At 48.3% G+C, this 20,511-nt stretch overlaps 1 protein-coding gene across 1 annotated transcript in view; it reads right to left on the reverse strand.

Moving 5' to 3' along the window:
• Window positions 1–297: 297 nt before the first annotated feature.
• smurf2 (SMAD specific E3 ubiquitin protein ligase 2) overlaps window positions 298–20,511 on the reverse strand; it is a 63,652-nt gene continuing 43,438 nt past the window's right edge. Inside the window, exons 9-20 of the mRNA XM_088600106.1 lie at window positions 18,567–18,651; window positions 17,298–17,456; window positions 16,933–16,989; window positions 9,975–10,182; window positions 8,195–8,298; window positions 7,457–7,571; window positions 6,843–7,021; window positions 5,888–6,025; window positions 5,532–5,652; window positions 5,107–5,308; window positions 3,667–3,742; window positions 298–3,347 (exon numbers count right to left, since the gene is read on the reverse strand). Of these exons, the coding sequence (XP_088456232.1) occupies window positions 3,248–3,347; window positions 3,667–3,742; window positions 5,107–5,308; window positions 5,532–5,652; window positions 5,888–6,025; window positions 6,843–7,021; window positions 7,457–7,571; window positions 8,195–8,298; window positions 9,975–10,182; window positions 16,933–16,989; window positions 17,298–17,456; window positions 18,567–18,651 (1,544 nt within the window). The 3' untranslated portion in view covers window positions 298–3,247. The remainder of the gene's footprint in view (window positions 3,348–3,666; window positions 3,743–5,106; window positions 5,309–5,531; window positions 5,653–5,887; window positions 6,026–6,842; window positions 7,022–7,456; window positions 7,572–8,194; window positions 8,299–9,974; window positions 10,183–16,932; window positions 16,990–17,297; window positions 17,457–18,566; window positions 18,652–20,511) is intronic.

The following is a 20,511-nucleotide window of genomic DNA, read 5'->3' on the forward strand; positions in this document are numbered from 1 at the left end:
TGTCTGTATTGAAACTGTTTATTGCTTTTATTTAAGTGCTCAAGCTGATCTTGGAAAACAGCAATTTGAATCCAGCATTGAGACAGTAAATTAAGTTTAAGACATGAGTATTTTACTGAAGTACTCTTAAGGAAAACAATTGTAGTCCAGTTGTTTTTTTCTTAGGGGGGATGCTCCACTGAAGTTTCTAAGTGCCATGTGTGAAAGGGGCAAAAATCAATTGGGGCCAATCCATTTTAAAATGCTTTTTTTTTAAATTCCACAATTGTTCTGTGACAAAGAAGACATGGTATACAGTTCTATTAAACATTATGCTGTGAGGGTGCAAACAGCATACAGTTTATTGCTCATCTTCTGCATGGATACAAGAAAGTTAAGATTTTTTTTTTAATATTGGTTTTCATACAGGTGTTATTGTTAAAGCGTTAACAGGTGGGGTGAAAAGGTACAGCAGGCATCAATGCTATACACACTGTAATAAATACAAACTGAATGGAAATGGTAAAACTAAAAACACTGTGGCTTAAATGCTAGAGGAAAGTAATAGGTAAGTTAAACTAATTACACAAAACAATACTCTATTAAAACAAAAAAAAGATAAACTGTTACATACAACACATTGCACTGGTCAGTTAGGAGAAGAGTTTGCAAGTTGAACAGAGCCTGCAACAAAGCAATAGGCTGTATCCCCACAGGCTCCTCCGATAGATGAGTTAACGGACGCGTGGATGGACACGCATTTCCTTGAGACTGCACCAACTTGCTGACATATAAAAAAAAAGTCTCTGGAAGGAACAGGGGAACAGTATGCATGTACTGGACATGTGGCAAAAATAGATGTCAAATTAGTCCATAAACTATTTGGTAAATAGATTAAAGTTGCCTATTCAGTTAAGCAACTTAAGTCTGCAACTGTGCAAAATGTTTGTCCTTTAAGTTAAGGATAAATTAAAGGTTCTGTGATCCTTGAATATGAACTGTACTATACAAAAGCACCATCCTGGGATATTGTTCTTCACCCAGCAGCTGAACAATTTGTTTTGCAGTTACTTAAAAAAAAAGGTGAAAAATACATTTGAGTGTATGCAAGTTAAGAACAGTCCATGGTCATAATTAGATTGCTATGGACAGGCAGCTATAAAGGTTTTAGCAAAAGTGGGGAAATTAAGCTGGTGGTGAAGGTGAGGAATGTGGGATAGCCAGCAGGGAGACAACAGAGGAAGCCCATCACTTGGACAGGACTGATAGTCTGGTGGGGGGCACGGTTTAACAGCCTAGATTTGTGAATGGCAGTTTCTCAGCAGGTAGGGTGAGGAAGAAAGGTGGCAGTGAGTGAGACCTTTTCTTTCTTTTTTTTGCCCAGTGGCTTGCCATTTTTTTTTAAAGATGGCATCACCTGAGAAACACAGAGCAAGCTGAGGTCTGGGATACATGTAGCTTTTTTAAAGGGTACAAAGAGCCAGCATATACAAAATATAAATTGAGACAACTCTAAGTTACAGGTGTATTCCTATACAGTTGCAGTGCAAACTATTTTCATTGTGCACCTGAAACAGCACTATATGCTTTAGAAGTGTCATAAACAGTCATTCATCCTAGAAAGTGCTCATGGACCTGCAGTGAATAAACTAGTGACTGTCATGAGGTTGTAACATTGGCCTGCAGTTCACGCGTGAGAATCTTGTAATTGGCACTTGCTACAATGAAGGAGTGTTCAATAAACATAGGAGGGAAGTTGACCAGAAGTTACTCAAACGCTGTATTTGTTCCAGATACAGAATTGCAATAATTCCTTCTGCAAGTGTATATATTTAAATTATACAGGGGAGTACACTAGGGTATTCATTTTTAAACCATGACAGAACCATCTCCTCACACCCCCCCTACACACACATCTTAAAGTGCTCTAAAGTTGCAAGGATGATTCCTGCTTTTTTTTTTTCAAAAGATGAGCTCGTATTTAAAACATGGAATAATTTTACCTTAAATACAAGTTTCTTTAGGCAGAGCATTCACATTTTCAAAAACACCAGTGGCACCAGATTTGCTCCTAAGATTGCAATTCAATTTATAGACCAATTTAAAAATACGACTTCAAATGATGTACGAGGACTTTATTCAAGGTAAATATTTCATTGTTTTAAGCATGATTTCCTCTTGGAACCCTCTCCCTACTTCCTTTTTCCCCCCACAAGTCCATGAACTTCATTCAAGCTTAGGTTTGTTTCACACACAGTCTATAATTTAAACATCAATACTTTTAACAATTAATAAGGACATTCTAGGATGACTAGGATGCTTTGCTTTTATCTTCCTGGAATAATGTTTAGTTTGTTAGTTTTTTTATTTCCCTTCAATATAAAAATAACACGATTCAACGTATTTAACAGAGGCAGCCGACAGATTTTTTTTTTTTTTTACACTGGTTTACAAGAGAAACATATTTAGATGTCTGTCTTTGAAAAAGAACCCAATGCTTTCAGCCAGGTCTATCTGCAAAGCCTGTTAGCCCCTGAATGGCTTATGATGGAAAAAGATACCGGAGACCCTGTAAGAGGGGGCTCTTCTCCAGCCGGAAGCACTAACTTTCAGTGTGGACCTGTCTCCAGGCAGGGCCCGAAACTGAATGCTGGCCGATGGTCCAGTCTTCACAGATGCCCAAGAGTCTGTGCAGCACAGCGATGTACATGCAGTCCTGGGTTTCCAAGCAACAGGACAAAGAACACGAAGAGATCTCCATGGCGACGAGGCTCCGTGAGGCTCCCTGCCTGCCTCAGATCCCTCCTCTTAACCTGGTGCCGTGTTTGCGTTTGTGTGGAAGGAAAAACATGAGGAACAAAAAAAAAAAACAACTAAATGGCTAACTAAAATAAACAGTAGTAGTCTGTTTCTGTAAGTGAGGAAATACTATGTAGAACACTGTCTTAACTGTCAGGGTCACGAACAAAAAAAAAAAACAAAACAGCCAGCATTCTGCACGCTCCAGATAGTTAACGTCTTAGTTCTAGCAGCTGAAAGAGCGTCCTGTGGCCGAGGCCAGGGGACTGTGTTTTTTTTTCTCGTCTTTTTTTGGGCGGAAAGGGGCGTTTCCAGGCCACGCGACTCCTCCGCCACACAAGGTGCCTCCCGGGTGGTGCAGAGGGCGAGCGGCGCCGGGCTCGGGTGCCCACGAGGGAGGGCGCGGGCTGAGCACGCCCAGCCGCAGGCGGGTGGGTCACAGGCGGCGTCCCGGGGCGGGGGGGCCCCCTCACTCCACGGCGAAGCCACACGTCTCCTCGATGGCCGTCAGCAGCTTCTCGTAAAGCTTCTCCGAGGTCTCGTACGGAGGAATGTCGATGCGGTTGAAGCTGAGAGGGGGGAACAAAACGCCTGAAATCAGCCCACTGGCCTGGGTTGAGACGGCCTGCCCCCCCCACCTGAAATAAGGATTAAAAACCTGCTCACTATCCTTTCACCTGCTCACTATCCTTTCACCTGCTCACTATCCTTCCAGGGGATGAAGACCGAATTCACCTGAATATCTCAATCAGTAAATGAACTAATTTTCCCTACAAAAGGACACTCAGTGGAAGGGGAGCTTGAATTAGATTTGCAGGGTTTAAGATCATCGCGGATGAGCTCCGGCCTCCGGCCGCCCTCTCCCTGCCGGGCCGCGGCGGGACTCACCAGGTGTGGGCTTTGGGCAGGTTGTTGGTGCTGGCGTCGATCTGGTGGATGGTGAAGAGCCGGGGCCCAGCCGCGCCTACGGGGGAGGGGGGGGGGGGGGGAGAAATAAAAGTGAGGGGGGTTGAGACAAGACGGGGGTCCCCGCGGAGAGGAAGGAGGAGGAGGCTGCAGAGGATGAAGAGCAGCGCCGGCTGCCGCTGGAAGCCGACGGGCGCTTCCTCCCGCGCGCTCCCCGGACAGCTCCGCAAGGAGGCCGCCGTCACGAGCGTCGGTCTCCTCGGCACTCGGACGCAGTCCGGGGCGTGCAGCAGCTGCGGGGATCACGGTCGCGGGCCGCGCGGCGCTTCTCTTTCACAGCGCAACAGGCCGCCTCCTCCTGGGGAGCCCCCGGCTCTCCAGCCAACCGGGTCTTACAGAGACCACTCATCCGTGAGCCTCAAGCTAGCAGGTTTCAGCACGCGCCCATGCGTCGCCCAGTCTGCCTGTCCTGACGAGGTGTGCAACCCTCCGGGCGCCACAGAATTTCTAATGACTTGGAACAACTTCATTAAATTAAAGTAAATCAAGAATCCACCTAAAACAACAAACCTCTTCTGCCCCCAAGGAATAAGTTTCCTTAAATGTATAAATCACTTTACTGATCGATTACTCATGAGTGAAGATTTAGTTTCTGAAACTGTGCTATGGTTGCAGGCTTTGTAGGTGCCATTAATAAATGCAAAGCAAAACGGCTGTTTTAACGTTTTAAGGAGATGCCATTTTCCTTTTCTGTAGCAGACCTCGGACACAAAACCATGTTTTCTGAAAAATGATTTGCACGCATGTGCTGCCCGGCTGTACCATCCCCGCCAGCCTTCCATCCTCTCTGCCTTCACCGTGATCCCGAACAGCCTGCAAGAGGTAAAGACCACCTGCAGCGGGAGGTGGGGCTCGGCTCAGACAGGCTCAGCTGAGCTTCAGAGCGAGGGTGCTGAACAGAGCTGCTGTGGAGTCGCCAGCTGCTGGCCCTCACCCTCACACTGCCAGCACGACAGGATCAATGCGACCCAGCGGGAAGTCAAGCTGGATACGACCCACAAACGCACAGACAGGTTCACAGAATGCGCGCTGCTCTCGCTAGCTCCAGACTTAAAACCCAGCGGTTTCTCCAGGGAAAGCGCAGGCAGTCGAGGAACGCTGGCGCTCATGCTTTCCCCTGCTGCTCTCAACGCTGTCCAGGTCACAGGTCACCAGCCATCAGCGGCGCGAGACCACCCCGCTCATGTAGCCGGGCTCATGGGCCGAGCGGGTCACAGAAACCGCTGCCCCCCTGCGACGTCTAGGCTGCGGCAGAGGACCGCGCCTTCCGCCTGGCGGAGCTTCCCGCTGTCCCGCCGCCCCAGCGCTCGGCCCAGCCCCGGCGGCGGGGGGCCAGGAGCGGCCCCGCGCTCGGACCGCTACCTTGTAGGGCCTTGAAGCCCTGCAGAGGCACCCTGGAGGAGCCAGTGACGAACTGCAGCAGCCGCGCCCTCCGCTCCTCGTCGTAGCTCTCCACCGCCTTCCAGAACCACTTGACCACGTTGCTGTCCGGCGTGCAGTGCTTCAGCCGCGTGTTCGACTTCCAGTCGGCGATGTCGATCTTGCCCAGGCCACAGATGATGAGCTGGCGCGAGCGGGAAAACGGAGGAGAGCGAGGAGTTAAAGAGCTAGACCGGAACGGCAAAGCCCTGGAGAGCCGGGCGAGGTCAAGAGGGGGCAAATCTTCTGCGAAGTGCAGGTGGCGCCGCCTGCGCCGGGGCGGGCAGGGAGCGTTCCCCCGGGAGTCGGCAAGAACGACTCCCGCCCCCGGGCGCCTTTGGAACGGCGGCGGCGGACGCGCGCCTTACCTCCAGCTCCTTCTCGTCGAAGGACTTGAGCAGGTGCTGGGGGATCACCTCGTTGAAGCCCTTCTGCAGGGCGAGGAACTGGGCCTCGATCCCGCGCAGAAACCGCCAGTTCACATACAGCCTGCGGAGGACAGGAGGTTCGCCGCGGTCAGCGGAGGAGCTTACACCTCATCTTTCAACCAGCTGCGGCGTTCAGAACGCGACCTCACATTGATATCAATGAACAAAATGAACCAGTGCCAGCTAGCGGAGTTATTCTAATGAAGAGCAGCACTGCTTTGCGCTGCAGCGTGGAGACAGCAGAGGGACTCTCCACACACAGGAGGACTGTCCTCCCAGCTGTGGGTTGTCCTCACCTGACATACTCCTTCTTGCTCTCCTCAGTAACAGGGATACTCTTCCCGCTGGGCTTCAGCTCGTGCTGAATGATCTCCCCGTAGGCATTGTGCTCCACGCAGAAGGTGTGGTCCAGAACGCCGGTGATGTCATTGTCTCTGAGCGAGGGGAATGAAGAAGTTTTACTTGGTGACGCTATGGGACAGGCCCATATCCAGACATCGATCATCTTAACAGCTTTAACATGCCTTGAATATTAGAAAGGAAAAATAATATGCTGAAGAGCATGAAACGATTAAAAACATTTCAGTATATATTCTGAACAAAAAGCCGTCTTCTCTGATATACTGAGAGGCACTAAAAGCATCTCAATCTCAATGATTTTAGTGCCTCTCAGTATAAACACAGCCATTTATTTTTTAACCTCTCCTTTAGAGGTGAAGCACCAGACACAAGAAGTATGACACTGCTTATTCATGATCATTATTTTCTGTAACAGAATAATATGCAATGTTTTTCCTTTCTTTTTTTTGGTCACATTCTTTTTAAATGTACAGGAGTGCTGGGTGCGCATAAAACATTTCCCTCGGGGGACAATAAAATCTCATCTATCTCCTCTTGGCGCTACAGCAGGGGAAAAATGGGCTGCATGAAGCCGTTTCCGTCGTTCCGGGTGGATCCGACGCAAACCCGGGAGAAACGGCAAGAAACCCCGGACTAATTCACATGGCGATTCTGAATAAGCGGGGAGCCGTGACGGCGGGCACAGAGGCCGTCAGGGAGCAAGGACAGGTCAGTTCCCCGCCGAGCGAGAGAGAGGAAAGGACGCTCCGGGCGTGGGGCCCTCTGCAGGCGGGACCCCAGACACCTGAAGAGGGCCACCAGCTGGCACGGCCCAGCGCGGCGTCGGCCCGCGCCTGTTCCTCTCCGGGGGGAAGGCAAGAGCGCGGGAGGCGGAGAGCCGGCTGCACGTACAGGATCCACACCAGGCTGTTGTGCAGGTCGGGGTCCACGGACTCCATGTCGTCCAGCGTGATGGGCTTGCCCAGCAGCTGCTTGTAGAAGGGCAGCGTGAAGCCGCCGTCGATGTAGTGCCCGTGAAACACCGCCATGCCCATGATCCGGCCCACGAAGTGGAAGTACGACAGGTGCTCCTGGGGGGATAGGTGGGGGGGGAGATGAGCCATTTCTGACCTCAGCCCTGAGGAGGGAGAGCTCTGACCTCCCGCGTCCGGATTGAACTGCGGGGCTACACTTCTCAAGACAAAAGGAAGCTATCCGATCTCAAAACACGGCAAGGAATTCACAACAAATAAGTCCCAAGAATCTGGGAAAAACAAATCCATCCTGTGCCGAGGTCGAGTTGTCGGCGGCTGGGGTTTCTGTACAAAACACCGATTAAAAACCTCCTACATCCTGGACACAGCTGGACAGGACAGATCTGTCGATGCAAACTGCCCAGTGATAACACCATTGAAATAACCGCCAAGCCAACGCACAGAGAAAAAGCACCCGTGCCATCTTGAAACTGTCCCAGGTGTGCGCCGTTTCCAGCATTGCTGTGTGACCCCCCCACCCCAATCTCTCACCGGGTTGACAGCCGAGTCGGGGTTGATCTGCAGGGTGTAGATGTCGTCGCGGGAGTACTGGAACAGCCCATAATAAGGGTTCAGCATCTCGTGGGACAGCAGGTATAGCCACTCCCTGAGCAGCAGAAACAGACGTGCCACATTTCAAAAGCATCACCACACACTCACGGTAGGAGCTCTACGTACAGAGCCTGGGTCAGCATGTACCATGTGTATACATACAGCCTCCATATCAATTTAATGCAAGAGGCGCAGTAAAAAAAAACAACTGAAGTAGTTCAAGTAGGGAGCTGCGTCAGCATGCGTAGGTTGCAAAGGAACAAGTAAAGGTTTATTCCAGCTGAGAAGAGAGAAACGCACGTTGCGTTGCTTTTCTCCTCTTTTCAACGTGGAATAAACCTTTTCTTGTTCCTTTAAAAAACTGACTACTTCAGTCAAACAAATCCATACTTTGCAAACTCCACAAGTAAAACAGTTGCACGTTATTCAAGTAAAAACATCAATTATGAAATACAGAAATTAGCCTTACTGATTGTGCTTCTCTGCTACAATTTCGGTTCACTATTATAAAGCTGTGATGTCACAAGAGGCAAAATTCCTTCTGTATTATGTATGAATTCCACACATTTTCATCTGTATGTAAATGACTAGAGGAAGGGTTACTTCAAACTAAGATGCCATATACAGTATTAAGCTATAAGTCAAGCTAATAAGGGTGATCTGTGTTGTTTCTCATACCTGGCTACTCCTCCATAGTCCAGGCCCTCCTCCCCTCGGAACTTCACCATTAACCTCTTCCACAGGTCTTTCGGCCTCATCTTCATCACCTGCCTGTAAGACTCCTGCAAAGAGTGTGACCGGGCTTCAGTGTGTGCAAAGCTAGAGCTCAACAACATCTCAAGCCTTGCGTAACATTCCAGCAGAAGATCATAATCCGAGGATCTTAAACTGAGACATCCTTCCGACTGCTTGCATTAACCTCTTAATGAGATAGTCCCAAGCGCCGTCCAAGATCACATCTGTATGGCATGCGCAGACCGAACATAAACAGGGAGAAAAAAACAACACACCCAACACTTCATCATTCTTCACGTCATATCCAAAACCTCCCACTGTTCAGGACAGCATAAATCCTCTTCTGCTAGTAAAAGCTGGCACTAAAATGTAATACTGGGTGTCAAAACACTACGTGGTGGTATTATGAAAGTTTTGCAAGTGTTGCCACAAATCCCGCAGGCTCTGTCCGAGCAGCACCGACTCAGAAATGTCTGGGAATGGCTGATATTGGGAATGCACAAGAGGGTCATCACTGCTAAGCCTTTCTTGAAAGGCTTGTTTTTCATAGCTAAAAACAATATGTAAGAGTTTTTCTATTGAACTACCTACAAAGCAGGAAACTGCACTGGTGATAGGCCCGGGTTTAGAGCCTGTCTAGCCTCAATATCAGATGGAGGGCTACTAAAGGCTTTCTAAGGTATGTGTTTCAATTGAGCTGTCTTTTCCCCCCCTCAAGAGCTTTAGGTAATGAAATACAGCTTAGTCTTCTTAACTCTGGGTGGAAGGAGAAATTTAGAAACTAAACCAAAATATTCTAATTAAAAGTGGATTAAAATACCAAGTAAATCCAACCAGGAAAGGTGCCGGTTCAAAGCGCAGGTTGAGGCCTGTAGTCCGGGCATCACCAGTTTGGCTCTGGACTATGTCATTAGCTTACTGTGCCCCGAGAGCCCCACATGGCACAGGTGCAATGGGGGAAAGCTGCTGGTGTCTAGTGAGGCGCACTAGTGTGCCCCTCCATTAGAAATGGACCATGGGATCCGACGTGTGAAAAATGTCAGATGGTGCAATAAAAAAAACACCCACTCTTAGAAGTGGGCACAGTCCTTAACTCAGCCATGCTGTAATCAAGGCCCCAGCAGTGAAAGTTTCAATTCTAATAATAATTCCATACGCTTATATAGCTGATGATAAACTCAGATTAGAAGCAGTCTAACCAGGCAAGTGTAAGGGAAAGTGCACATTGTAGCCTGTATCAGTGGATGAGAGGATGATTCTGCCCAAAACGTCAGACACCCACTGCCAACACCACATCTCCCACCCTCCTTAAAAATAAACACTGCCTCCAACACCTTGGAGGCAGTGCAGAGTAGCGAGTAGGGCTCAAGGTTCTGGGTTCAGGTCTCAGCTGCCAGCACTGAACAAGTTGCTGAACGTCGATTCCTCAAGTCAGCTCAGCTGTACAAAGGGGTTCCAGCACTGCTGAGGACAAGCCTGCGATGGAACAGAGCTCCCTCCAGGCCTGGAGAAATTGGGGGGGGGTCATATGCACCTAATGCTTCAAACCTTTACCAACATCCTACCATCATCCTAGAGCAATCATCCTGTGTCTGCCTGCGCAACCTTTCCCAGCTGTGGATTTTGTCCCTCAGGAGAGGCTATTTCTATCTTGCATGGAGCGAGATCGGAGGAGGCCCTTGGCCGAGAGCTCCAGGAGGGGTACAGGGCGGCCCAGCCTCACCTCGAAGATCTCCTCGCGCGACACCTCAACCCTGCAGTGGCCAGCTTGGGGCTGCTGCTGGGACAGCTCCTGGCGGAGGATCTTCAGCTTCTGCACCAGGTCACGCTTGTACTTGGGCACCGTCAGGCACTCGGGCTCCTCTGGCAGCTGGCTGGGGGACACCAGCACCTGGGGGGGCTGGTGCTGCTCCTTCAGCTGGTTCTGTCGGCTGCACAGGGGAAGAGGGAGAAGGACTTGACCTAAGTCTGGCTCTGCATGACCCCTCACAAAACCTGCAAAAACCCCAACTATGCTTTTGTCTCATTCATCCTCCTGATCAATGACCTCCTTTCTGGAACTGCAAAAACGAGCTCCAGCATCGTGATCCTCACAGCCGTCCCGCGTCTCTCTACGACGTGTGGGTTTGTCACTGAAGCCGATCGTAGGAAACAAGAGTAGAATATGATCGTCTGCCTTTCAGAACATGCGCAATATCGTCTAAAGGCAATGCAGAAGGTCTGACCAGGAAAAAAAAAAAGTCTGTTGAATCGCGAGAAGACAACCATAACACGAGTCCAGCTCACGGAAGGAAGTCCTCTCTCTCTCCACACACCTTCTAGCCAAGGGAAGCGAACCAGCGTTAGCTTTGCCTTGCGAGCTTTGGAATGCTGTCCTGTTGGTCTGGTAACAAACAAAGCTCTGCTTCCAAACCCGTCACCCTCATAGCAAGAATGAATGGTAAAATGGAAATATCTATAACCTTCCTCTATCCTTCCTTTCTAGGTGGCACTCAGTTGTTCCATCCACAGGAAAACACCGCCACCAGTGCTTAAAAATGCCAGATATAATGACATTTCTACAGAAGTGTCTTTTTAAGAATTGGGAAATTATACATTAACAGCGGGGCACAGCAAGTACAGAGCACGTGGACACGGTTCCTTTTCAACCACTGAGCGGAAAGGCATCTCTCCCCCCCAGCGCCGATGTCTGCGCTGCCAAGGGAAGGGACTCCCTACAGTATAAGGGATCAAGGAGTCTACCCTTAATTAAAAAAAAAACAATTATGAAAGATAGCCAGCAAGAAAAGATAAGGCAAGACTCCGTGGCAAAGTGGGTCTATCTAAAACTTTAAATTTCAGTTGTGTTTATCTTGGAATTCAAGGAGCATGGCTCCAGCCAATTCCGCAGTAAATAAAAAAGGAAGATGCTAACAGGTTTGGTGGCACCACAGCATCTGCAAGTAAGGGACACTGCTGGCAGCATGACTACACACTACTGCACAAATCCTTGTTCCACGCCCTGGCATTCTGCTGAAACAAACTGCTGCCCGGTCACGCGCGCCCTTTTCTTCCTCTCGAAACTCCTGAGCCGTCTTCACACCATGCCTGCTGTCTGCCAGGCTGCCTCTCCAGCACTAGGGTGGTCCCATAAAAGCCAAACTCAAAAATCCGTTAAGGTAAAACGAGAAAGCTAAAATCGCACAAAGTACACCGCAAAAAGGAGCAACTGAAGAACTACACAAATGTTTCCATGAGGTCATCAAAGAGAAGGCTTGGAATATACTGACCACTGACCCTAAACCAATGTTTCACTTTCAGTAAAAATGTTATAGATCTTTTAAAAAAGGGGAATAAAGCTCTGTGCCATCACTGTATAATTAGACTGATGGCTGTTTTCTTGGCAATTTTGTGGTCCTTTACTTGTCTTAGAGCAAAAAATACTTCAGCTCAACAGAAATGTCCTTGAATAAGAACGGACAGATTGTGCCTAACAGCAAGACAGCAGGAAAAGTACAAGAATGACTGACTTCAAACTGTTTTCAGTACATTAAAAAAAAAAAACAACTTTCACAAATCACACTTCAGCAACCATTAAAAAGACCCACAGCTCCGTCTTTAATAGAAGTCTCTTTTCTCGGTCTGACAGGAAACCTAGCCTGATCATTCTGTATATTTTTTAAATAAATATTACAGATAATCACCTGCCCACAACCAGGGGGTGAACTGGTGAACCAAAACAGTCTTAGTCTGAACAATGCTGTCCAAGACTTCCCATAAGCTTGGCATGAAAACCAGAGAACCCTGCCAAGGTGGACAGAGACTCCTGCGAATCAAAAGGCCCTTTATGAAAACAGTACTGGAGTGTTACTCACACTATGGCCTTTTGCACTTAGTATGAACAGCAGGCACGTCACCACCAGAGAAAAAGGGTTATACTGGTCCAACTGTACTTAAATTCACAATGACGCTATGTGTAGATCTGACAGAATGAATGTAGAGGAGCTGAGTAACAACTCCTTACAAATGTCAGAACCCTTTGAAAAGCCTCAGGAAAAGTACTGATGGTTAACATTACAACTAATATTAAAGGTTTCAATTTTCATTTTATGAATGTTATTTTTTCCAGGCCAATCTCGCAGTGTTCTGAAGGGATTTCGAACGTTGCTACACTTGGTGGATGATGACATTGGCCGAAATCAGTCCTCGTACCTTTGAATGTCAAAACGACTCTTCTACCCTACTTTCCTTCTCAACCAAATACATCAGGTTTGACTTCCAAGAGCCTTGAAGATTGCCCATGAGTCCAAGCACGTTTGTAGAGAGAGGTGGTGGAATCAGAGATACCAGTGGACCACAGTTAATCACACTCAGGTTGTTACATGCGCAGACGTTGTTCTTGCAGAAGGTAGTACTCTCTGGCTGCACTGTGTTAAGCAAAAACTGTGGCAGCCTGGGCAGCTGCACTGTTTGGTTTGCAGCATCTGTGAAAATCAGCCCCCTTTTCCCTTCTGCTCTGCTTTCTTCTCTCTCTGTCTCGTGAAAACCCCCTTCCTTGCTTCTGTACTGTTCTGAATTTGTTTTATCTGTGCTTCTTCTAGACAAAGTTTAAGAACTTAATTTGTTAACAGCGCTATTCTGATGGCACAGGGCAGAGCTTGCTTTCAGCTGGAAGTTCCTGCTGAAGAACAGAAAACTCCATCTGGATCTCTACGATACAACAACCTCAAAATCCAAATCTTGTCAAGCAGGATTTAGCAGTGAAGCACACAGTGACACTATTCGGGTTTAGATTGGCTATAATATAATTAAATAAGCAATTAAGTACAGTCAGCAAACATGCCCAGTTAATTCACTGAATGTATACACAAGGAAAGAAAAAGATTAATAAATGCACATCACAAAATTGATCTTTTTATAACTCAGAGGGGAAAAAAAAACATGAAAGAACAGGGAACAGTTTTTTTTAAGTTTCCCCAAGTAAAGGTAAAAACAAAACTTCTGACATTTATTTTCACAAGCTCATTCTGTGCAAAGCTACCGAGGAGAAGTGCTGACTCTTCAAACTGACAAAATAAACTATTTTCCACTTTCTTTCCCCCCCTGCTCTTTCAAGGGTTGTTTGCCTTCCCCGATTCAAAACGCAGCCCACAGGCCAGGCGCCTGATCTCTCCTCCAGGTGGCGCCGTGCTCCACTGGCCTAGGCTGGGAGAGGCTGGGCTCACAGAGCGCTGTTTGTATTGGCACGGCAGCCAGGAGGCTGGCCCTTCCACCTGGATTGTCTGGGCCTCAGGAACGTGAGGTTTTGATACTGAACAGCTCAACGCCGACGTACAGTAACTGCGCTGGCACCCACACCCACCTCCCCCAGACAACTCGGTTCCCTTTTCCGAAACCCAGCTGTTTATTATTTGCATTTTTCTTCTCCATTGATAACTAAAATCTCCCAATGGTCCATTGTAAATGGAGTGTTTCACCGCAGAACAGGGAATGAACTATTTTTTCTTATTATTTATGGTATCAGCAATAATGATATTTTAACAAGCTGTCATTTCTCTGTTGTAACCCGCACAAGTTACAGCTCTTAATTCTCCCTTCTCGCCTTCCACAATTTATCATCCTGCCGATCTCGTCCTCCGTGCAGCGAGGCCCACACACCGTGGCGACATTCAGAGACAAGAAGAGCTGCGTTTCCACCAAGAGCAACGGTCCCTCTTCACAGTCTCTTTCATTACTTTAATGTTAACCAGAACACAAAGCTCTTTTCAGCCCAGCTCCCGACGGAGACGGACCTCAACATCGAGACCAAGTACAACTGGAACGCCTGTGTGTTTAGACTTACTGAGCGCGTTGTTGCTGTCCCTTTTCATCAAACTGTCCCTTTCTGTCAGGCACTGTTTTCTTTAGTACAATGTGCAATAAGGAAACGTTCCTTAGTGCATTTTGTCCTTTGCTTAGTTGGGCTGAGGAAGTTATGGAAAGAAAGTGTCCACTATCTCCTGTTACTCATCATTTTCAATGAGTTCACACACCTCCACACCGAAGTGTGCAGGATTCCTATTGGACATTCCTATTGGATTCCAATAGGAAACACAAAGTGCAGGAAGAAATTAAGAAAAAAGGGAAGAATGTATCTAGCTTATCAGAAGCTCTTAAAGCACTAGAGATGATTATAACAGCAGCAATAATGAAACTTCTAAGTGCAGACAGATTTAAACTGGCAAAGAAGAACAAGAAGTAAATTTCAACCTGTAATGCATCAAAACGCATGTCCTGATCCTTCATAGTCTGTCTGTGCGGTATAGTCGTAATGTACTGTATGTTTACACGTATACAAGAAAGTTCAGTACGTTTTTGTGGAGCCATTCTGGTAAGGATTCCAGTACCTCTCACTGAAAGTAACAAATCGAATCCAGTCAATCACGAGATCATGTGCACTGCTCTACAGACAGAAGAAACCTCAGAACCCACCACACTATGAGACAATCAAGTGCTTGTTCCTTTGAAGTTTGTCACACTAAAAGGCAAGTCAAAAATAAAAGAAACAGAAAGGGGAACTATGTAAAAACTGCAGTTCTGAGATCATACACACACTCACAAAAAGAAAATCTGCATTTGACAAAAACCACAAAAATCTCCAAAAAGAAAAGTTTCCTGCTGAAAGGAGCCCCTAATGTTCCAGCTGTCTAAGAAGTGGTGTTAAGCTGAACCACAGAAAAACGACAGGAATAGAAGCGGAGAATAAACTTTTTTTTTAAAAGACGAGAGCGAGAGGAGGCTCAGCCTGCTCCTGCTCAGATCGCTCCTCTTCCTCTTGCCACCTGGTCCGAGCCAGGAACCACCCGCGCCACAACAACCCTCGTCTCCTTCACGTGCTCCAAGGGGGAGACATGCAGGAAGAGCATGCCACGGACGGCACCCAAGCACACAATGCAGAGATCAGAGAGGCACTGCAAAAGAGAACAGGACACTCCTCACATTGTCCCAATGCTTTCCCTTCCCTTCTCACTCCGACTGTCCGGTAAGTACTCTATACGTACTCTTGCTTTTCCTTCCTGCAGCAATAAGCCTGAATCTTTCCAGGCATGTCATCCCAAGACCACAGCCCTGTGATTCCTACTTGGCTCCACTGGAATTTCCTTACATATTTGCTCTCTGTCCCTCATGGACACATTGCTGTGCATTAAGATGAGGGTAAATGATACATAAATCAATGTTGTACTTGCCATAAAAAAGTATATGTCTATGGTACAGTACAGTAAGACCTGCTGTGTAAAGTAACGAGGTTGGAAATAGTTATCTTTTGGTTAAATGTCAGAAAAATGAAGTCATTTAACATGTACGATTCTGCAAAACAACAACAAAAAAAGAGCAGGCTAAAAAATTCTCTGAAAACATCAGGCTCTGGACGTCTAAAGGAATGATGGTGTAAGGCGAAATTTCTGAATTCTTTTCCGTGATAAAAGACAGATGTCTTGAAGGAGAGCCAGGATCGGTATTAATCGCTTTTCCAGTCCGTAACAGTTCTGAGAACAGGGAAGGGGAAGTTTGTGCGCGGGAGCCCCGCGGGGAGCCCCGCGCTCCAGCCCCTGCCCCCAGTAAAGAGGGGAACCCCATCACGCCGTCCTCCTCGCCCAGCTGCTGCCCCTTCGCCCAGCACGGCTGAGGGGGCACTCGGGGGACCCTCCCCGTGGCAGGACAGAGAAGGCGGGAGGTGCGAGGGTTCGAGGGAGAAGCAGGGAAACCCCCCGTGTGTGTGGTGTAGCTGTACCATGAGACAGCTCGTCTCCGACGGGAAGCTCTGTTCCGCCGGGCACACGTCCCGCAGCAGCGGAGCCCCGGCAACGCGAGCCAGCTCGGCTTCAAGTCCAACACTCCGGTGGAGAATTCGCAGTGCGAAACACTCCGACAATGCTTTAAGAGCAACGAAAATAAATCGAAGACTTATTTTTTTATGACGTAACCACCCAATTTCTGAGTTTCTCAGAAGGTGCTGCACTTCAGTGGGCGGATATCACGGGTTTATGAATCCTCTGGGAGGAACAAAGCTATATAAACAAAAGGAAATGATGACAAATATATCATCATCCGTAAGGGATATATGGAAAACATTTAGAATCGTGACCTGGCTTTCAAGCTACAAAACTGAGGGCTAAATTGACATGTTAAGCAAATCAAACAAAAATAATAAAGAAATACAATCTTAATTAACGGTGAGCAGCCTAAGACAAAAAATGGAAAGGCTAGGAATTACAAATCGTCAAGAAACATGTTTGCAGATCAGATGGGCTGACGCCACAGTGTAATAATGCCACAATTAGACAGCTCTGCACTGGAGATCGTATCGCCCTTCAGTGGGCTGTCTGAACAGCTGTGCAAAGAAAAAACATTTCAGGAGGCCAGTTACGGTCGCATCACATGTACTCAAACTCTCTCAGGCTGTAGCACGGCGCACGGCATCTTTTGACACGACCGAAGTTCAGCTAAGGCAGCTCCTCAGTAGAGATTTGCACAGAAGTGCACCAAGTAAAAAAAAAAAAATCTCGGTCTTTATCACATCTCCAAACCTTAAAGGAAACGGACCAATCCTAACCAATCTTGCAAGAGAACTATTTTTAAAGATGGGTGTGAGGTGGTGGGTGTCCCCGCGCACAGAAAACCGCAGATGGGATTGGTGTCGGGCCCAATGGCGAGTTTTCTACCTGAGGTTACTGTTCTGGCTCTCCATGCTGACACGGGAACCGTTGGGTTTCGGATTGCTGAAATAAAAGAAAATAATCTCAGGTCGGACCCGGAGGAGCCCAGTTCTCCCCCCCTCCCCACCCTGCGGCCGCACGAGTCTTTCCTCTGGAAGTCTGTAACGGAGCAGCCCAGCCAAGATGTTGAAGCCGATACCCTGGCTCCTCGCGAGGAAAAGCCGGATAAGATCCTCGGATCGACTGGCAACCAACTAACCCAAAACGAGCTGGAGGGGAGACGAACGGCTCCCCCGGGCTCGGCGCCGCCCCGCCGTCCTGAGCGGACGCTTAGGAGCGCGAGGGCGCCCGCCGGGGAGAGGCGCACTCACTTCAGGACCAGGTGCAGGTTGGCGGAGAGCCGCGGGTCGGTGAACTGCGTGGTGCGGTTGTTGTGGTCCACGAAGTAGACGCGGCCCGTGGCGGTGTTGCGGATCTCCCAGCCCGGCGGCAGTGGGCCCAGCTCCTCGCAGTTCACGTTGCTCAGGTCCCTGCGGCGACAAGGAGCACAGCTCACCCCGGCTCTCGCAGCGCGCAGCGCGCCGGGCCTGGCTCTGCAGGAGCGGGAGAGCCATTCCAACAGGTCACAGAGGAAAAAGAAGAGTTGGTTACGTTCTATTTGCCTTTCAGCTGGAATCCTTTATTCTCCCCAGATAGAAACCCACAAAAAAAAAAAGTTGACAGAGGCCTCACTTAGCTTGTGATGACTAAAACTGCACGATTTAAATCGGTGTGCAGCCATGACTGAGAGGCACAACAGAAGAGCCTGAAAGCAGGTTTTATTTTTGTTAAAGACTAAAAGAAAAAAAAATCACCATTGTGACTTTTTTTGTTCTAAGAACAATTCTCATCATGGGGATAAAGTGAAGTGTTTTCTCTTGGGGGTAAAAAAAAAAGTGGAACAAGCTCTAACACCTAATTCCTACAAAGGATCACTATAAGTTAAATCGTGCCTTTTGTTTCCAGGCCATACGAACAGCATTGCTACTAGAACTGGTGAATAAGATACGATTACTGTATTTACATGCAGCTCAGAAGGGAAACCAGGCTCAGTCCTTGCCGTTCCCCATCACTACAGACAGTTGCCCTGCAGAAGGTCTGTATGACAGCAGAGACTGAAGCAGCTGAAGAAAGCAGAGCGATTCCATTAAAAAAACCCATCAAATGTCTACGGTTCCCTCCCCCCAGTGTCTCAACAGTTGCAGCGTGGAGCCAGAAATATTCCCTGCAGCGGAACCCGGCCCTGCAGAAGCACCCACCTGGGGGGTGAACCCCACCTCCGCCTCCCCCCTCCCCCAAAAAACACCACCACCACACTGCCAGCTCTACTAGAAGGCTTGCTGCTGCCAAACGAAACACTCCTGCAGCCTTAATAAATTCCCAGGCACATTCTGCGAGGTCGGTCGGTCTGGAGGCTGTTTTTTGGTGATGAGAGAACAATGCAATGTCCGTCCCATTTCCCAGCTCAACGGGAACCACGTGTCGCTTAAGAAAAAAAACCTAAAAGGGTAGCAGCAAAAGCTCAGCCTTATCAATGCGATCAGATCCGGCACATGTAACAAAGCCCAGCAGTGGGATGCAAGGAGGTGGAGAAATCTCACCTGGGAACCCTGGGGTCGTGCCAAGTGCTGACCCCTGTCTGCGTATGGAGGAAGTACACCTGCCCCTGCTGCGTCGTTCGCTGCTCTGCAAGCAAATAGGAACACACAAGAGACGAGGACTGAACCGACGAACAGCAGAGAAGGTGGAAGACCATACCGTCGCCTGAAAAGACGGGGCACCGACGCCGCACCCAGCACCTAGCTTTAGGCTCACAGCTCAGTAGACCTGGGTACGAAAACGCCCCTTGTACTCCCGTCAGTGCGCACGCTGGACTCACACAGAGGACGGAGAGGAAGGAGCTGTGCCCTCGGGCTCGTTCACCGCTTCCGACTGAGAAATTCCCATGTGCCGGGGTCTTTCTGGCACCTGTGTGGACACACCACCCTGGTCTACACGCGGGTGTTTGGGGACGTAACCTCTGGGTGGGTGTGTGTGGCCCCACCCAGGGAGCTCTGGACACCCCCTGGACTCACCACGCCCAACCTCATCCAACAGTGCCGGGGAAAGCGGGAGTCTGGCACTGTCATCCCAGAAAGACACCCCCGAACCCCCCAGGCGCTGAGCAGCAACACCCTCTCATGTACTTCCCCCGCGCCCGCCGAGAAATCCTCTAAGGATTTGACTAAATCCGAGTCTTAAGCAGTCATTCCTGGGCAGCTTGAAGGGAAGGAAAAAAAGCAGCTGGAAAAACTCCACGCAGGCTCCATATTCAGTAGACAGGAACCATGTGGTGATGGTGAGCTAGCCTCAGCCTAGCCAGATCACATGTATAGACAGAACATTACCTATAGAATGTGGAATGCAGCAACGAAAGAAGGAACTATTTTAAAGAGCCATGTCCACTTTACCCAGGGATTATGCAACTATCGATCTGAGAAGGAAAGTATGCAGACGCGCGTTTGTGTAGATATGGAGCACATAAATATACAAGCTTAAAACGGCAGAAAAAGCCCTTAAAAATCTAGTTTTCATGTGGTTTAAGATTAGATCAATATCTGACAGCTCTCAACAGGCAAACAGCATGGACAGACCACTCCCCCTGTAACATACTTGTTTCTCTCTAACTAAAAAAACCTCTTCCCCCACTGAGAATTACCCAGGAGCCAAGGAAAAAACAACAACTTTCTTTTCTGTAAAGATCCTCAGTGTCTCCAAGACACCACTCTTCGATTCTCCCCTCATCGCCCACACCCCTCTCCTCCAAGGCACCCCACCTTCACCCTCGCTGGGATTATGACTTGGCAAAATCGATCTGCGATTCCTTTGCTGAGCTATGGACATGCAACGCTCGGTATCCTTGGAAAGTGTGTCCAAACACCAAGTCGAACAGGAAAAGCATGGCTCTCTGGCCTGATTACAGCTGCCATAACATCTTGGACAAGGGTATAAGGATGCACAGCAGTGCTGACAAAAAAAAATAGGCAGCCCTATAGATCTCATAATTGAGCTCTCTTCACAAGAAGCATCACGATATGCTTTCCCCTGGCCTGTCCCATCATTGCAAACAACTAACAACTAACAAATACACCCTACTTTACTGGCAAGGAGAGCTCAAATTCTGCAGCACAGAACATAACTGGGTGTGAAGTTTTCCGCAACATCCTTTTATTTAAATTCTACGCTTCTGACTACACAGCAAGATTTTGCGCGACTTCCTCTTTATCTGTTTCCCCAGACTGCCCGGAAGATGAAAACAACGCGTGAACATAGACCACCCAAGTCTGTTCCATGAGAAGCCACATCTAGCTCAGCATTTCCTATTTTATTTATAGTTCACAGTATTTACTACCTGCACGCAAAACTCTGCCGCCGCTGTTCTACATTAAAGGTCATGTGCAAGGTGGTTGCCCAGTCCTGAATTTGAGCTAAACCTTGTGGGATTTCATTAGCTCATCCTCCTAATTGTATCACCTGCAAACCTGCCAACCATACTAATTATACCAG

This window comes from Lepisosteus platostomus, chromosome 11, assembly GCF_059453375.1.
Source record: "Lepisosteus platostomus isolate fLepPlt1 chromosome 11, fLepPlt1.hap1, whole genome shotgun sequence".
In the NCBI taxonomy this organism is placed as follows: Eukaryota; Metazoa; Chordata; class Actinopteri; order Semionotiformes; family Lepisosteidae; genus Lepisosteus; species Lepisosteus platostomus.